Consider the following 20,553-nt stretch of genomic DNA (forward strand, 5'->3'; position numbering starts at 1 on the left):
AAAAAAAAAAAAAAAAAAAGAAAAGAAAAACATATTTCAAGATACCAAATATAAATGAGAAAGCGTAAGCAGATAAGGGATGAGAAAAAGAAGACATGAAAAAACAGAATCTTCTGGAAAATAATTTAACTAGAAAAACCAAGAGTAATAAAAATGCTAGAAGTTCTTAGTGTAGACATACCATTCTGGAAATATAGGGGGGAAAAAATAACAGGAAGAAAAAGCTCTGGCATGGATATATTGGCATCCTTTGAGTTTTCCTAGCACCATATACACAACTCTAAAAGAGCAATTTCTACATTGTGTCTACCTTCCTGTCTGCCACTATACTTTGAGCATTAAATGTAGAAACTGCAACATATTCAATGCTTCTATTCACACCTTAGGTTGGTATCTGCAAATGTTTGTTGAGTCCAACTACACAACTATTAGTAAATTAAAAGGCATCAGGACATAGAGCTATATAATCCATGCTCAGATGTACTTCACTTCTCATAAAAATCATAAAAAGAAAAAAGTTATAATATCAAAACCTCTATACCCTATGTGCAAAGGATTAAGGTCATAAAAATCAACAAAATTGAGGGGATTGTTGGAAACAATGAGACCTTGAAAGCTAAATGGGAATTTACTAGAAAGACAAAGCAGATGGGTACATAAAATACTGGAGGAGAACAGAAAGTTAAGAACATAATATGCAGCCATTTAAAAATACAATTTCAAGCTGTATGAAACTGTATAAAAGCATTTATATTACATAGAAAACTCAGCACACCAAATTATATCTGGGTTCTAATCATAAAACTGCCCCCAAAATGTACAAATGCATAGAGATGAATTGGAAAAAATCAATACAGCTTGCTGGGAGGTAGAATAATCTATATATATACATATATATATATACATATATATATTTTTTTTTCTTTTCTGAGACAGAGTCTTACTTTGTCACCCTCTGTAGACATAAGAGGGTGTAGCATCATAGCTCACAGCAACATCAAACCCTTGGACTCAACTGATCCTCTTGCCTCAGCCTCTAGCTGGGACTACAAGCACCTGCCACAACGCCCAGACAGTTTTTGTTGTTGTTGTTGTTTTTAGACATGGGCTCTCACTCTGGCTCAGGTTGTTGTACTATATTTCTTCTTAGTTTTTTTTTTTTTTTATTAAATGTTAGCTGTGTACATTAATGCAATCATGGGGTACAGTGTGGTGTTTTCATATACAATTTGAAATATTTTCATCAAACTGGTTAACATAGCCTTTATGTCATTTTCTTAGTTATTGTGTTAAGACATTTATATTCTACTTTTAGAAAGATTCACTTGTACCCTTGAAAGATAAACCATAGAGATGACCCCTCCAACACCATCCCTCCACTCATCCATCCCCTCTCCTCTGCTCCTCCCTCCTCCCCATATAATTTAGTTTCATAATAGGGCTGTGTACATTGGATACTTTTTCTTCCATTCTTGTGATACTTGGCTAAGAAGAACATTTTCCAGCTCCATTCATGTAAACATGAAGGAGGTAAAGTCCCATCTTTCTTTATGGCTGCATAGTATTCCATGGTGTACATACACCACAGTTTATTGTTCCATTCGTGGATTGATGGGCACTTGGGCTTCTTCCATGACCTGGCAATTATGAATAGGGCTGCAATAAACATTCTGATACAAATATTTTTGTTGTTATGTTTACAATATCATTTGTACTTCCAAAGAAATTTTAAATACAAAGAAAGAAAAAACATTGCCTAAAAAAATAAATAAACCGACTAGTTGAGGGAGCCCTGCTAACTGATTAAAGTAGAAAATGCTCTATTTTTAAGTCTACTTACCACCATTTTAACTATAATGAAAGTTCTGTTTACAGGAAACAACTTACTCAACCATTTCTTAATTCCACAAACACTTCCTGAATACTAACAATGGGCTAGACATGATACAAGGCATTGGAAATACTGTCTATTATGTATATATAGATATAGATAGATAGATAGATAGACAGACAGAAAAACAGATACAGATAACATAGTCTCCCTGACCTCAGAAAGCTCTTGATTTGACAAGCCACCATAATAAGATGAATATATCATTTTATAACTGCATTTTAATTATAGATGAGAAGATAAAATCCTAAATAATAGTTTGCTTTATGAGTGGAGGCCTCAGTATGACAGAATGATCAAAGGAGCTCCCTACTTCAAGTCTACCCCCTACAGCAGGGATAAAACCTGTCATTGCTGTCAAGCAACTGTCTTCCCAAGACATGCAAATTAGACCCACCTGATTCTCCAATTCTATCACAATGCAAGGCAATCTAGTCAATGCTTCCACATATGACTTGATATATCTACTGATCTAATATCTTAGATAACTAACAGAGAGGCCTTGTTTTATGCTTGAAGGATAATATGTGAATGCCCAATAATTCTATCAGAAGTTTACTTACCGGATCTCAAGTTTCATAAGGAAAAATCAAGATTACTGTAATTTGTGTGTCTCTATGTTTTATTTTAATTTGCTCCTTTTTTTCTTTATTCCCAGTTTTTACCATGAATAGCTACATGTTTGTAGCACTGAGGAAAAATTACATAAGTCTCAACTTCACTCTTCAACTCCTGGAACTCCTGGAAGCAGAATTAAAGGCAATATGAACTTCTAACTGGTAGTGAAGACGTTGTTTCTCCAGTAAGATTGCCTCTGTCAGCTACCTCAATAGTTTTTAGATTAAAAGGTGTTTCCTCTGAGCTACAAACTATTTGAAGAACTAAATGTTAAAGAAAGGAAAGTCAATAAGTCTTACCCAAATAGAAAAGATCCCTCACTGTCTTCTTTATGTAACTTAACTCCACCTTGAGGATTTTTTGTTACAAAGTCCTCATATTTCACTAAGGGGGGTTTCATTTTAATGGAGGTTTCAGTATATGCCATAGTGTGGGGGACACTTTATCAATTACTTAGAAGTAACAAATGCTACTTATAAAAATACAATGGGTTTATTTGGGATTTCCTGCTTTACATGTTTTCCTTTTAATTATTGTCATCATCACAATGGCAGTAATGGTAATAGGAATGGAAATAATGGTAACAGGGAAAATATAAAACAAAAGGGTGAAAACCTCAAATGAACTGTGGTTTGTCAGTGGCAGCAGGTACTGAGTCTGATACTCACTAAGGTTTGACACCACCACTGCTATTACAGGAAAGAAAGAATCAAATCATGCCCTGTAGATTTTTTTTTCTTTTGGCTTGATTCCCAAGGGCTAGTACTGGACTCAATGACCATTTTCCTTTAAAGGTAAAAATAAAAGGACAGTTTCTGAAATGACAAGGTTGCAAGCCTGCAATATGTTCTAGGGAAAAATGCCAAAGACTCATAACAGGGATTTGGGAAAGATTCCAGGATGATTCAACACTGAGCCCCTCTAGATTATGAAGATATTACTTTAAAAAGCCTGGTCATAAGAATGATAACCACAATTTGCCTGTCATGTCCAATCAATGACAGTGTTAGGCCAGTTTGTGGTTTTCTGTCATCTCAATTACTTGTCACTGACTTAAATTCTCTCTGAAGGTGCTTCAGAGTTTGAGAAATTATAAGAAATTCCCTGGTGTCCCTTCCTGGAGTTATATCATAGATCTTATTGATCTTGTGCCCTATTCCTCATTTCTCAAATTCCTTCTTAGAAATGATTTGTTACCAACCTTCCTCAGTCTTCTTATAAAATGTAACAGTTTATGTCAGGGTGCAACTAATCTCTTCTAACCTCATTGCTGTCACCCTTTCAGAGCTACAGATGCCTGGAGAAGATGATATAAAGGGGCAGCTCCTATCACCAGGCTTTGGACAATCAATCACTCTATAATCTTCTGTTGTGTTCTTTTGTTCTGTCATTTTTTAATAGGACACATTTGCTTTTCAAGGATCAATATTCAATTTAACTTTCTGTGCACTATAAATCATGTCTTTAAAAAGTGAAGAAAATGTGTTTCTGGTTTTGAAGTTATTTTAAACCATAGCCAGGTCCTAAGCCAACTCCATTTAATGAGGCTCATCCTTGTGAATACCAGAGTCAAAGCATGAGATATGAGAGACAGGTTGTATTTCTTCCTTACTGTCAAAGATAGTACTTTAGTAGGTATTTTTAAGCAAAATAATGATCTGTAAATCAGCCTAATTAGGGAATTTGTAAGTACCCAGAAGACATAAAGTTGTGAGCTTTAAAGAAATAATTTCTTCTGTTCATTATTTGTTGCTATGGATGCTATAAAACATGCTCAAGATCAGCAATTTTCTATATGAAAAAATAGACTTATATTCACAAGATTATGTAACATATTTTAGTAGTTATTTCACCAATGAATTAAAGTTAACAATTTACCTATGTAATTTATAAGTCTTCGTACATGAATGAACCTTTTAATTGCCACCATGTTTATACCATCAAATGCCAACAGCATCTAAACATTTTAAGAATTGGATAAACACAAATGGAATTAAGAGAAATCTGGTTTATGCATTTTTAAAAACCTATTGCTAAATGTCCTCACAAAGCTTAAGCAGGTCTCCTCAACCCAGAGGTACTGGCCACGTTTCTGAATTAATTTACACCTGGAAACCCACGGGATAAAAATTCTAACTGTGTGATAAATTAAGTTGCCAAACAAACTGGATTAGCAATCAGTGAAATTGCCTGATAAGCTGTCAGATACATTTTGAATTGGGATTCATCCTCTTTCTCCACCTGTTCATTAAGCTCCAAGTTCATGATAACTCCAGTGACTGATTGCATAGTAACAAGCTATTTATGTAGGGAGGTGTAGCTAAGCCTATACATTCCTATATTTATACATTCATTTAAACATAATTCTCTGATAATTTATTCTGTTCATAATCCTAGTGTGAAAAAATATACTTCTAACTTTAAGTTTAATGTTGGACATGACAAAGATGTGATGTGTCATAAAATTAAAAGTTGACAAAGCAAATCAGATTGTACCTCAAGGTCAAAGAAGCCAGGAAAAGTTCACACCATAAATTTGCTTCTTCAAAGTTACAAAAATGAAATAAGCAGTGAAAGAGCTGCTGCCTTTGCAACAACAGTATGTCAAAATATTTATTTCTGTCCTTATTCTAAAGCCCCCATTGTGTGCTTCTATAACTAGAAAGCTAAACTGGAGAAGAATGGTGAAAAATAAGTCACAACCTTTCTTTCTTATCAAAATGGCCAAATATGCCTTTATACGTGTACAACACCAAGTTTAATAAACCTCTACCATTCAAAAAGCTATTTGGCTATAAATGAGAATATTACTCTTACTCAATTATCAAGCATTGACTCTTTCCTTTTTAAATATATAGAATTCATATAAGAGACTGCTCACCAAACACAAAGTTAATAAAAATTAGTAAGTTCCTCTGAAACTCATAAAGTTGTATGGATTTATATTTCACAAAAATACTATGTAATGATGTCTACTCTTCACTGATAAGGTCTATTTGGGGAGCCTAATTTTTTTATGAATTGAAAAAATAAGTATCACTTTTTCCTTTCCCTGCACACATAAACCAGGGCTTTAATTACAGAAAAATTAAGTCAACAAATGGCCAAATTAGTACAATTATATTTAGCCAACAAAACAGGATATCATTCAGTTGTTTTTGAGTCCACAAAAATAGCAACTCTCCAAAAGTCACAAATAAAGAAGGAAAAAAACTAATGTTTAGAAATTAAGTTGACCTATAATGTAACAAATAACATATACATTTCTTCTAGCTAAAACTAATAACATGATATACTAAAAATTTTACCATATAATTAAAAAATAAAATTTGTAAAAAGTGAAAGAGCATGGAGTATTCCAAATAAGGTTGCACATGAGCCACTAGACTTGATGAAATATAGGTTAGCATCTTTTTTTTAGGATGATCCTGGTTTTTTTAAATTTCAGATTAATATGAGAGTACATATGATTGCAATGAAGGCACATTCTTTGCATCAGTAAGGTAAATCTGAATTGTAGTTGTGTCCTTCACCCAGGAAGTGCGCCACATACCCATGCATTGGATGGGAATTTGCCAAACCACTCCCTTTTTAATGTAACTTTTTCTTTCATGTGAACAAGTAGTTATTAATCTACTAGTTTCACCTTAGTATTGAGTACATGTGATGTTCATTTTTCCATTCTTGTTATACTTTACTTAGCATTGTTATAAAGTTTTTTTATTCAGACTGAAGTATAATTGACCTCAGACAAGCTGTGCAATTATAAGAACTGAATTATGGCAAAGGATATTTATATTCATTGTTAATCACAGGTAGAATTAGAATCCACCTCCCATTACTTTTGTCCTAAAATAAACATAACTGTTTACACTTCCAGAGACTATATGCCTTTTCTACAGTCTCAGTCTAACTGGCTCAGTCTACATGGGGAGTGGTATGTGAAGGCTTAGCCCACTTTTTTGAAGCTAGAGGTGCTCTGGCTTATATACACCTATGGATGTCCACCTATTCTAGACTCAGGGGTGAGCTCTGAAATCTTCTTGCTAAGGGTAAAACCTCAAGTTTCAGAAAAACTATATTTAGTGCTCTCCAAGAACCAAAGCCATATCTATAAGACATTCCCCTGTGCCAAGTCCTATGTTAGGTGCTAAGCACTACTCTGAAAGTATTTTATTCTGAGGAACTTAATAAACATCTGTGTTCCTGCCATATTAAATTCCAGGAGAAGAAACTGATATTGAACTTGAACTATTTGGGTTTCTCAATTGAGAAACATGTTCTTAATATATAAGAATATGAGTGTAGGCTTCAGTCTGACAGAATGAATAGAAGAGTTCCCTACTTAGCTGGTCAGAGTTTGATTAATAAGAGAAGCTCATGTAGAATATGCAAAATTTATATGGGTAGATCAGGTACAGGGACTGTACTGTACATGATGGAAGACCTTTTTTATAGAAACGCTTTACCTTCAATTAGTTAAATTACTGTCAAAATGCAAATCTACTTTAAGAATATGAAATACCTTTTCATTAATTTTTACTTGTATTACCACTGTCTTCCAAAAATATTTTACATGGGTTTATAATAAAAGTAAGATAAGATAAACTTAAGGAATTCAAACAAGGTAACAAGGAAGTAGAAATCATACACACTAGCTAGAGGTGAGCAATAAATTTGGCTTTAACTCTCCTAAATAATTTTCTCATAAAGAGAAATAGTTTGGATTTAACTCTACACATTATAATTAAATTACAGACAACTTCTGTTTTTATTTCAACAAGGAAGGAGCTAAGAGCACAAGCTCTAGATTCAGACTACTTGGATTCAGATCCTGACTCTGCCACTTACTGGCTATATAACTGTGGGAGAATCTTTAAGCTCTCCTTGGCTATGTTTCTTCACCTGTTAAACCTGCCCTGTAGATTGTTGTAAGAATGTGAGACCTTAGCACACTTTAGGTCTCAATACCGCCTACTACTCATATTAATAAAAGTAGTATGCTTACATAATCTAAATGGTTAATTCCTGTCTCTCACTTAACTCCCACATGTCCTATCATCTATAGGTATATTTCTCACATTAGCATCTGAGGATCATGAGGATCTTCAAGTTTCCTATTTTTTTTTATTATTTTGTGATTGCATTTTATTGACAATCTTATAATTGAATATAACAAAACCATTTTAACGCCTATACTAGAATTTACAATTACATCTGCAATAAGTGAAGATCAAGTGTCATTACATGATGTGCAATGGTAGAAGAAATACATGCAGCTATGGAACCCACAGTACTGACATCCATTCAAGATTGGGAAGCTGAAGAAGAGAGTAATTCAACCTTCAAATAGGAGATGAACCTCGTCTAGCATGCTGAAGGATTGAGGCAGGAATTTCTAAGAAGGAAACCTCTACAGAGAAGTAATACTTCAGGTAGAGGCAGATGTTTCCACAAAGGTCAGAAAAATAAAGGAGAAAGGAGGGTGGGTAAGAGACAGAAAGAAGGAAAGGAGTGGGAGAGAAAAGGAAGTGTAGGTTGGTGGCAAGAAATTGGTGGGCTGGAGGATGGCATAACCGGGATACCAAGACAGGCCTTATTTGACACATCTAGAGGAGTCTGCCCTTGATCTTATGGGCAGTGGGGAGCCACTAAAGGTGACTAAACAGAGAAGTACCATGGGAACGAACATTTGTCTGCATCTGGAGAGCAGGTGAGGTTGCAGGTACTCAGGAGTCTAATGCTCAAGAAATGATTTAACTTAAGTAAAGATTATGACTGTGGAACTAAAGAAAGGAGAATTCTAAGTGTGTCAATGAAGTTAAAGGAAAATTAACATTAAAGGATAAAAGGTTCAACAGTATTATATGCAAAAGAGAAAAAGGGCTTCAAGAAAAAGAGATTATGATGACAGTTTTAGTGGAAATAGTTTAGTGAAAGCCATATTAACCATGTCCTCAGATGTCTTATATACAAGTTATAAATTCAAGAAAAGCTAAAAGAACAAAAATAATCTTATTCTATTCTTTCTGATCTAAACTAGTCACACTAGACTCAGGCTTTCATAGGTTACTCTGAATCAAACTGGACTCAGACTGAAATAAGACAACATACAAGAGTCATTCCACAGTTAAAGACCACACAGGCAAAAGAATCAACAGCCTTAACATATGAGCTGGAAAAAGAAAAATCAAATTTATTTCAGCTGAGGTACTTGATACAAAGTTAAATAGTTCTATCTCTGCTTCTAATCTCCCCCTCAAATTTATCCTTCACATTGCGGCCAAAAGGATCTGACACATCTGATCTCATCGTTCCTCTCTGACAAATTCTTCAGAAACTCCCCATTTTCTTCAATTGAAAAAAAAAAAATCTAAGCCCCTGAAGGTAACACACAAAGACCTTCACGATCTGGCCTACATCTGAATTTGCTCTGAGCACACTCAGCCACATGTGAGTCTTGAGGTGCGTCTCCAGGTGCACACCCACTGCTTCCCTGGATTATCTGTTTCTGTTTGCTAATAGTACCTTCAAAATGGCTCTAATGCGCTAATAAAGCATTTTATCATGTTATATAGTAACTATTCACTTACTTGTCTTCACCTCTACTGCTCACCCCAGTTCTTGACTCAATTATAAGCATTCAATAAATCTCTGCTGATTTTTTTGGTCAAGCGAAAGTTTCTTACTCTTTCATTTAGGTGGTATTTGAAAATCTGTTTAACCCTAAAAATCAAGGCATATGTACCCAAATATTTTCAAGCATCTTCATGAGGCAACATTTAAAAGTGGGGTTTTTTCCTAGAAAAATAGTGCTTTTAATAAAAATGGAATTTGAATGTCACATATGGACAATCCATTTTGAAAATCCTCTCCAATGTACAAATAGTTGCACTTTAATTAAAATCAGAATTAAAACAGAGTTGAACTTACAGTACATATATATGATCCCAATTACAGATTAATAATCACAAAATTCATATTAAAAAATTCATATCATCCCAATTACAGATTAATAATCACAAAAATTAATATGGTATTTTCAAACATATGCTCAGTAGGAAAGCAGTTACTCTAGCTGCAAAAGCAGTGGTTTCAAAGGAAAACTGGTTCACAATGCTAATAGACATGGCAGATAGCCTCTATCTCCTCTAACTGGAGTTCTATAAGAGAACAAAGCAGTGGTATGGAGTCCATTCAGTAACTATATATTAATAATTATAATTGCTAATTATTATTGCTAATAATATACTAAGATGAATATTATGCCAAAATTGTGCTAAGCACTTTTCACATTCACAACATCCCTCTGATTTTAAATAGTAGTATTATCCCTACTTTATAGATGAAAACACTAAGGATTAAAGGGTTGAATAATTTGCCTAATCAAGCTGATGTGATCAGGGACAATTTAGAATTAGCACAATGGGCACAGTGCTAATAAGCTTTTCAAGAGCCAAGAAAAACATAGTTTGGGTTTCCAAGATATAAAAGCTATAAAATCAAAATTAACATTTACTTAATCAGCTGCAAAACTTGCTACTATATCACCTAATCAACTGTCACCCAACTCTTAAAAAATTATGGGTTATGTTTAATGTGGGCTGTAGTATATTTTAACATATATCAGATATGATTTAGGGTAGTGCCTTAAAAAAGAAGAATGCCCAAACTTCACAAAGATCATAAATCTTACCTAGATTAAATGAAAAAAATGTAACTAAGATCCACTACAAATTGGTAAAAAAAAAAAAAAATGAACAGGTATTTCACCAAAAAAGAGATACAGATGGCAAATAAGCATATGGAAAGGTGTTCAACATCATTAACCTTTAGAGAAATTCAAACAAAACCATGATGGCATATCAATGCACACCTACTAGAACAGCCAAAATAAAAAAATAATTATAACACCAAATGAGGCCAAGGAAGTGGAGAAACTGGGTCTCTCATACACTGCTGTTAGGAATTAAAATGATACAATCACTACGGAAAATAGTTAAACAATTTCTTACAAAACTAATCATGTGTTTACCATATAACCTAGCTATCATATTCTTAGGTGCTTATCCCAAAGAAATAAAAATTTATGGTCTTATAAAAAACTGTACATGAATGTTTACAGTTTGTTGGTAATAGCAAAATACTGAGGAGAACCTAAATGTCCTTCAGTGGGTGAATGGTTAACAATTCTTAGAACATCTATGCAATGGAGTACTCTCAGCAATAAAAAAGAACAAACTGGCCCTGATACATGTAACAATCTGAATGGACCTCAAAGGCATTACATTTAGTGAAAAAAGTCAACCTCAAGAGATTACATGCTGTGTGATTACCATTTGCATGACATTCTTTTTTGTTATTATCAGTACTATTTTGATTGACATAATTATATACATTGATGGAGTAAAATATGATGTTTTGATATATGTATACAATTATTGATTAAGCTAATTAACATATCCATCACCTCACTTATCTGTACCATTTTTTATGATGAGACATTTGAAATTTACTCTCTTAGCTATTTTGAAATATATGACACATTTTTTTCTTTTTTGCAGTTTTTGGCTGGGGCTAGGTTTGAACCCACCACCCTCAGCCTATGGGGCCAGCGCCCTATTCCTTGAGCCACAGGTGCCGCCCCTCTATGACACATTATTATTGACTATAGTCATCCTATTATGCAACACATCTTAAAATTTATTCCTCCTATCAGTATGAACTTTGGAACACTTGATCAACAACTCACTCCCTCTCTTCCACCTTCCTTCAGTCTCCAGTAACCATCATGCTACCCTCTACTTGTATGAGTTTGACTTTGGCAGCAATGAAAGCAAAAATAGATAAATGGGATGGCCTCAAACTAAAATGCTTCTGCACAACAAAGGTAACAATTAACAAACATGGGAGAAAATATGAGCAAACCATACATCTGATAAGAGGTTAACATCCAAAATATATTTTTAAAACGCAGTATCAATAAAACAAATAGCCCAATTTAAAAAAATAGGCAAAGGACCTGAAAAGACATTTCTCAAAAGAAATGGCCAATAGGTATACCAAAAAATGCTCACCATCACTAATTATTAGGTAAATGAGAATTAAAAACACAAACAGTTGAAAGACAACAAATATTAGTGAGAATGCAGAAAAGTGTTGATAAGGATAAAAGAAAAGGCAACCCCTTATACACTGATGGGGACACAAATTAGTATAGCTAGAAAACAGTATGGAGTTTTCTCAAAAAACTAAAAATAGAACTGCTATAAGATCCTTTGGTCTAGGAACTGAAATCAATATGTTGAAGAGATATCTACTCTCCAACGTTCACTACAACACTATATAACTTTTTTGAAATGACAAAGGTATACATACATATGGAGGACAGGGAAGGAGGAAGACATGTGGATGTGAATACAAGGGTAGTAGCATGATGGAGTTCCTTCATGATAATGGGACAGTTCTATATTTGGAATGTGGTGGTGGTCATATGAATCTATAATGAGATAAAACTACATAGAACTAAACACACATATATACATACACACACAAACACACCATTGCAGATAAAAATGATAAAAACTGAATAGCTCATAGTCTAGATAATACACCAATAACAATTTTCTGGTTTTGATACTGTACTGTAGGTATATATGAAGTCACCATTGAGGGAAGACTACACAGGTATAGGTGAAGGATATGTAGTACTCTTTGCATTTTTTTTTTTTTTGCAATTTCCTGGTATTATTTCAAAATAAAGAGTTTAAACAAACAAAAAAAAAATAGTCCTGGGTATAACCTGAATTTGAACCTAGGAGTACCTGACTTTAAACTTATGCTACTGCCCTGTGTACTATAATGACTACAAAACATGTTTTATTAAAATATACCAAATATACATGATTTCTAGGGAGAAAAATATATAGGATGTTCATCCCGGGTCACTTAAAGACATTTAAGGAAGTTAAAATATCAAATAATTTAGTTCATAGCAACTAAGACCAAGCGTTCCAATGTACTAGTGTGGTCATGGGAAGAGAACTCTAGAAGTCTAGTAGAAAGTGATGACTGGGCTGCCTTGGCACCTTAACTAGAGACACTGCCTCTCACTCCCTTCTCATTAGAGGCAGCTCTGTAGTTTCCCGTGTTTCACTAGAGGGAACTCCATAGTTACCTTGTTCATCTGAAAGGTTAACAGCTGTTCTGCTCCTTTCATACTAGGCAAACAAACTGCACAGCAGAAATCTATAAATAGAGCCATTACATTACACATTCATTTCAACTTTCTAATGAGGCTGTCCTTGTGAGATACAAAACATGGCCAAATTACAATTATATCACAGCCACCAAGGTGAGCTAACGGAACCAAGTGGTTTTGGGGAGTGAGCATAAGTCACTGTCTGTCTTCATGGTAATTAATCATACCCTTGTACATCATATGTTAGCTATGAAAAAATTACCCATATAGACAAGGGCAAGGTAATAATACAAAAGGATGAAATAGTAGTGAGATAGTTAATGAGACTTTTTCTGTTTTGAGTCATCTTATTTATTTCAATAAAAATTACCCAAAAATATTTTTATTGATCAAGTAAATAACTTTTAAAACCAGAGACGTTTAAACTGATTCATGATGTCAAATCCCCAATGCTGAATGTGCTACTACTGGTCAGAGCTGCTGCAAACTCAATTGCATGTAGTTCAATTTAACAAATATATAATACCAAATATTGTTAAAAACATAAATAGAAAACATTGCTTTTGGAGATAAAGAAAAAAGCAAAAAAAGGCAACAATCTGTGGCTTCAACGAGGGACAAATAAGTATGCAGTAGCAAAACCCAAGGAAGACTATTGCACTGCTATTAAGCATGCTGATGGGCAAATTCAATATTATATTAATAACAAGAAAGAGAAAACTCATCAGAGAGTCCTCAAGTATTTAAAAAGGGGATGTCATCAATTGTACTTCTCATGACAGAACTAGGATTAATGGCTAGAAATCACAAGAACATACAGGAAGCCTGGTGGTATACATGTAAGCCCTTTTAAATTTTTTTCAATTAAAGGCTATATATTTATACAACTTAGGGCATAATAAATTGTTGGCAACTTACTAACTTCAGTGAATTGAAACTCTTTGCTCCAATAGTCTGTGTTCTTCAGAGGCCCCCACAAACAACAAGAAATAAGGCATTGTGATACCCAGAGCCACAAATAAACAGTACACAGAAATTAGGTATAAGGGAGACCTGTAGCCTATGAGGATGAAATGAAATCCAAAGGAGTCACATTGGGTGGAAGAGACTGAGTGACCCAGGCTCCTCTCTCAAGAAGAGTTTTACATTTTATAGAGGCAGCAAAAACAGCAGAGGAGAAAAGGAGAGGCATCAAAAGAACAGAAAGAGAAAAACTGAGCCCTGATTATGGCAAAGCAGGCACAGCACAATGGAACTAATACCCAGTTCTGAAGGAACAATGAGATGACTAGGCATCCAGACAACCTGCTCGGTTGCCAGAACTGCGCCCCAGTTCTCCATAAGACCCTTCTGTTCACTTGTCAATGCATTTTCCTACTATGCTATAAGAATTTACTCATCATAAAAGGGAACCTTGAGACAATGTTGAACATCACCTGAACTAGAAAACAGCCACAGTCAAGAAATTACTTCCACCCTTTTTGTATGCTAGGAAATAGCATGTTGTTTATTGCAAAAAACCACTTGTCCCCATATGACTTAAATAAAACTCACAAATGACCATCTTGTAACCTATTACTAGGCCAGCTAAAGATCCTCCAAATTTCCATTCTCTGTTTCACATGATTAAATTGTTTGTACCCTTCTACCATCATTACCACAAACTAGCCCTGACTAAACTTTAAATCAAGCTTTTCTCTTTCCTTCAAACCCCTGAACTTTGTCCCACCCTTGAGCAACAGAAGATAAACAATTCCTCCTTAACAGCCCCTCCTCAGAATCAGTTGATCTCAGGGGAAAAACATTCCCTGATCAACTGTCTAATCATGCCATCCCCCCCATCCCATTCTCATACCTCAATTTTTTCCTGGCATTGTTTGCTCCTCCCTGTAAAGGAAAGGGCCTTTTCTGATTGACCCTTGAGACACTTATAAGCAGTTCTCTATGTTGAAATATTCTTTCTCCCCCTATTGCAATAGTCTTTTTGGATAAAGCCTTTCCTTGCCTAAGTCCAGATTTGTTTTTATTTGACATTTTCAGACTGGAAAGAGCATAATTTTACAAAACACAAATTAAAACCATTATATAACCTCTTATTTACAATATGCATAGAATCACAACTATATGTCTTTCTTGATATATAGCTACATAATAAAACATATAAGAATTTAGGACACACAAGATACCATAATGACATTTATCATTTTTTTCCTAATTTTAAAATAGGAAAATTAGACAATTAACTCTTAAAATTAAAATATACCCGTTAAAATAAACCATATCATAATGAAAATTAAAACCTGAAACCAAACAACAGAAGTTTTGAAATCACAGAAATAATTTATATTTTACCTTTGTCTGGTATAGTTCAATCATCTCTTACAACCTACTCAAAAGAAGGGAAAATGTTGATGAACTTGTATTTGTGTTAGCCAGTTATTAACTGAAGCACAAAATTAACAATAATAAAAGTATAGCTGCTAAAGTTCTTTCTTAAGAACTTTCTGCAACAATCTGTCATATGTCCAGTTGGTACAATGCCCTAATCGCAATTCAGCAGCTTTAACTGTAGAGGGCGCAGTAGATAGCACATTCATTACAGCACATGTTTTTCTAGAATATTTGAATACTTGTTTAAGAAAAAATATTTTTAAATAATTCATAACAAATATATCACAGAAAAATGAACTACTCACCCGCATTGACTATAGCATCTACCTCTAGCAATGTGATGTCACCTCTATACAGAGAAACTTTTTCACTCAAACTTTTCTTCACCTCTGATATTTCCTGAGTATTTTCCTCTGTAATAAAAAGGGATACATATTAAGTAATATTTTTAATTAATTTAATTAAGACAACTTTGTAGTCAAGAGAATTATCTGAGCATCACACTCTACTACAAAAGACAAAGTAGAAATAAGAGTATAGTACCAGGGTGTGTTCTATTCTTTATTCATTTTGCATTCCTCAATAAAAATGCACCATCACATACATAATGGGCATCAAAAAATTGGAGCAAGTTACATGGGTTAGCAAAAAAGTCAACATTTATTACTAATTTTATTATGAAAATATCCATTTTAAAATAAAATTGGGTATACCACTACATTCAAAAGGAGATAAGAAAACAATGTGTACTACCAAGACAAGTAAATTTTAACAGTTATTTGAAGATTGTTTCTCTATTGTTCTGGTTACCTAAAGGCATCATTGAAAATAATATTTACATGAGAACAAAAACATTTAAATTCAGCTCTTCACTACTTCCAAGTAACAAACTATCTCTCAGGATAGGACATTTCAAGAATATTGAATTCATGAAACTGCTGTCTTATCAAATTGTGTACCTAACCTTTCACTCTAGGGGGCGCTGCTAGATTTAAAAGAGAAAGCTCTACCCCCAACACACATCAGCCAGCAAGATAGTATATTTAAAACAGGCCAAAAACATTTATGTTCTAAAACCTGATACACTTCTTAATGTTTTAGAAAAAGACTATACATTTGAATTTTCATTTATTTTTAACAAACAGTAATGTTAACATAAATTAAACCTATTATATAAGGCTGTATAAAATCAATATTTTAAAATAAATTTAAAATTTTAAATTGCCACGTATAAAAAACTTTTTAATATGCTTTTAAGAAAGTTGATTTATAAACTAAAACCTTTAAAATGATTTGTGATCTGTGCAAATCTTTCATGGAGGAAGATAATGCTATTCAATTGCTTAGGACAGATGAGCATGCAACTCTGAGATATTTAGGGAATTAAAGATGATGAGTTATGAGTCACCTGAATTGTCTTAAGACCACAATAGCCAAAGAAAAAATTGGCCAAGATTAAGGAAACAATTTATGGTCATAAAGGTGCTCCTTCTTCTCTCTGCCTACAAAGCACCCCTTCTTACAACCATTTCTCTCTTTAAAAGGCTTCTAATAAAAATTCTCATTGGTAGTAGTAATAATAAGGGGAAGAATAATGAGGGAAAATTGTATATTAAAAGACTAGAGAAAGACTTTAGGAGGCTTCAAAATATTAAACAGTAGTTAAGTTGAACTCCTAAAAGACTCCTAGACTACTATTTTCCTCGGCCAAGTAGTGGTTAAGATCAGGTTTTGTAGGGGACGCCAAGAGCCAGATGACCTCTGAGCAAGATGATCTGCAGCTGAGGGGTGGACCCTCAGGTAATTCGTCCGCAGGTGCTCCTTGTGGAGAAAGCCTGAGCCCATATTGATCCTTAAAATACTCCCCTCACCCATGTTGTACAGTCTCAATAAAAGGCTAGTGCAGAGGTTGCTCAGGGCTACCTTGCAAAGAAGAGCTAGTCCGCCTCCCTTAAGCTTGCACTTCTAATCCGTGTCATGCCTGGTTCCTTCCTGTGGTGATCCAGACCAGGGCAATCAAGGGGTTGCGACAAGATTTTACTGTCAGAGGGCCTCTGTCGAAATCCTAGTTCTGCCAATTAACAGCTGGCTGAGTTTGGATAAGTCTCCATGACTCAGCCTATAAAATACTGGCTTCTTCAGAGTTAACATGGGATTTTTACAGTTAGAATGTTTGCCCCTTGGTAAGCTATTAACAAATACAACCTTCTTTTACAAAGGTGACAAACACTAGTTCAGCATCTATGGACCACCATAAAGTATTTTTTCAAAATATACTGTTATTTTTCATAAAATACTGGTATGTTCATTATTGTTGCCTATCAGTGATATAGACGGTACTTCGTGCTCTTATCAAATTGTCAATGCCTGGCCCAATGACAAAAACTTTGAGCTACATGTCCTTGAGTTCCCACATCCAATCAGTTTCTATTCTTATTACATTACTACATTAGAAATTCCTGATTCTAGGTTCAGTGCCTGTGGCTAAAGCAGCTAAGGCGCCAGCCACATACACCTGAGCTGGCGGGTTCAAATCCAACCTGGGCCCACCAAACAACAATGATGGCTGCAATGAAAAAATAGCTGGGCATTGTGGCAGGTGCCTGTAGTCCCACTTACTAGGGAGGCAAAGGCAGGAGAATTGCTAGAGCCCAGGAGTTGGAGGTTGCTGTGAACTGTGATGCCATAGCACTCCTCCCAGGGTGACAGCTTGAGGTTCTAATCAAGAAAGAAAGAAAAGAAAGAAAAGAAAGGAAGGAAGGAAGGAAGGAAGAAAGAAATTCCTGATTCTAAATTAAAGATTGTTGGATAACAATAAATATTTGGTGAGTTTATCAGATCATTCTAGATATTTAGCTATTGTGAACCTAGAACTTACAAAAGACTCCTCACTGGAATTTGTTTTTTGTTTTTGTTTTTGTTTTTTCAGGTTAATGCAAGGGTACAAACAACCAGGTCACAATATTTAAATTTGTTAGGTAGCGTCCCTCTTGTAGTTGTGTCCCACACCCAAAAGGTATGCCATAAGCCCTGGATATTGTGCCCATTCAATGGCAGCACAGCAATCTCCCCTTCTCCCCTCTTCCTTTTCCCATTCCCCCTCCCCGCAACTTGAATTGAACTGAGTTTTTCTTCTATGTGGGTGTGAATGTGAGTTTTAGAACTCCATCAGGCATGAAATTGACAAGCATATAACAAATGAAAAAAGAAAAACTGACTGTTTCAACTTGGCAGACAAAGTGAATAAATTTCCAATCCATTTTCTAACTGCTTTTCGCTCTATAAAGTATTTCCTCATTTTCTCATGATGCACAATGTAATACTACATTTTTAGTGATATGATTTTTAAAAATATGTTACAATAAATCATGTTTCCTTCTCCAAAGGTAATTGTTTTAAAAAAAGGTATTGGAAAGCATTAAAGGGTAAATCATTTATACCACACTTCACTGTCTTTAAAAGAAATCTTAATCACTCATCTGAAAATTTCAAAAATGGGATATTACGAGCCTAAAGAAAAATTCAAGCAATTCAACATGTAGAATATACTGCTGTGACATGTTTAAGTAAGTTACTCAAAACGGTCTGTACTAGAATTATTAACAACACAAAGAAATATTTTCATCTCTCTCTCATTTTAAAAACTAACATGAAGTCCAGGTGCAGTGGTTCACGCCTGTAAATCCTAGAAGTCTGGGAGGCCAAGGCAGGGAATTGCTTGAGCTCAGGAGTTCTAGACCAGCCTGACCCCATCTCTAATAGTCAGGCAGTGTGGCAGGTGCCTGTAGTCTCAGGTACTTGGGAGACCGAGACAAGAGGATTGCTTGAGCCCAAGACTTTGAGGTTGCTATGAGCTATGACACCATGGCACTCTAAAGAAGGTGACAAAGTGGGAGACTCTGTCTCAAAAAAACAAAACCAACATGAGCATCTTTTCTTCCTCAATAGTCATATTTACATCCCAATTCCTTGCACAGTATGCCAAACAGTCAATACATACTTAAAAGCTCTAATTTGATAGTACTATTATCAGTATTTCCTTCAAAAATAAATCAAATCCTAATGACCTATTTTTTCCCATCTTGATCACCCCAACACCATGACCACACAAACCACTAATAACATATTTTTGAACATCAACTGTTTTCAGTGACTACAAAAACATAAATTACTAGAAGCCACCTCTTTGATTTGCACAGCAATGCACCACTTTCCTTTTCACACAACTGTTTCATCAGCACTGATCCTAGTGTATCCTTTTCCATATTTGAGGTGTTTAGTAATAAACAGCACAAAAAGTTGTCAAGTATTTCTTCCTCATGGACATTACATATATACACAAAGCACTAATGCAAATTTTGATCACTAACTTTATTCAATTGCTAAGTTGGAATATCTTTTTTTTTTTATTGAATGATAACTATGTACATTAATGCACTTCTGGGGAAGTTGGAATCTCTTATCAGTGTACACACATGCTTGCAATTGTTCCTCCAGAACATATACTATTAATATTGTGAAAGGAAACCAGAACAGGATAGTAGGAAAACAGTCAAACAGATTTTATTCAGAAGCTACTTCAATACAGGAAAAGAGAACTCCGTATAAAACTGGGTTCAATTCTGAATATAACAAGAATAACTGGGGATTTATAGCCCAAGAATAGGATGGGGGGTAGGGAGTAGACAGTTACTAAAAGGAAACATCAGGAATACAGAGCTGGTGGAATTCTAGCAAAAGAGACTTACGAGGATTCTTGCTGAATATAGGCTGAGATAATCACATTTTGCCTAAGAGGATGAGGGGGATGAGGAATTTGATCAGATATCAAGGGTTATCAGATATTAAAAGGTGGAAGCTTCTCTCTAAACTGACTTCTCAAGATTCTTATTCAACTGGACAATGGAAGTCCAACAAAGATGGGGCCTAAATGAGAAAAGGGCTTAGAGAAATCTCAAAGTTTGGTTAAGGGGAAAGTCTTGTCAATACTTCTTCTTGTGCAAGGACATAAAATGTACTCTCATAAATGTTGCCCATCATGAATAGTTGTGGTAATTTCTTCAATTTACCAAGTTGTCCAGTTTCCGTTTCCAGAGTTTTGAGGAAAGGATAGTTTTAGTCAAAGATGAGAAACCTGAGGCCTGAAGGCCATGTGTGGCCTTCCAGATCCCCAGTGTAGCCTGTGGCCAAATCCGAACTTCACAGAACAAATCCCTTTATTAAGAGAATTAGTTCCGTAAAACTTAGGTTCAGTCAAAAGATAACACTCAAGGATCCAGTTGTCAGTAATGCCAAGTCAGGAAGGTGAGAAAAAAAACCGGAAGTGTTAGTTTGGAGAACTGTCAGCAGCTACAGGAGGAAGCTATTAATAGAAGAATGGGCAATATTTATAAGATGATAGGATCCAGTGCAGGTAGATAACAAAAACCTCAAAGGAAATGAACAAGACTAG

At 34.8% G+C, this 20,553-nt stretch overlaps 1 protein-coding gene across 1 annotated transcript in view; it reads right to left on the reverse strand.

Moving 5' to 3' along the window:
* The window catches only part of LOC100959421 (O-acetyl-ADP-ribose deacetylase MACROD2), a 120,673-nt gene that overhangs the window by 8,719 nt on the left and 91,401 nt on the right, over nucleotides 1-20,553 (reverse strand). Inside the window, exon 3 of the mRNA XM_023512255.1 lies at nucleotides 15,407-15,514. Within this exon, the coding sequence (XP_023368023.1) occupies nucleotides 15,407-15,514 (108 nt within the window). The remainder of the gene's footprint in view (nucleotides 1-15,406; nucleotides 15,515-20,553) is intronic.

This window comes from Otolemur garnettii, unplaced genomic scaffold (assembly GCF_000181295.1).
Source record: "Otolemur garnettii isolate 467f Iridium unplaced genomic scaffold, OtoGar3 scaffold00025, whole genome shotgun sequence".
Taxonomy (NCBI): Eukaryota; Metazoa; Chordata; class Mammalia; order Primates; family Galagidae; genus Otolemur; species Otolemur garnettii.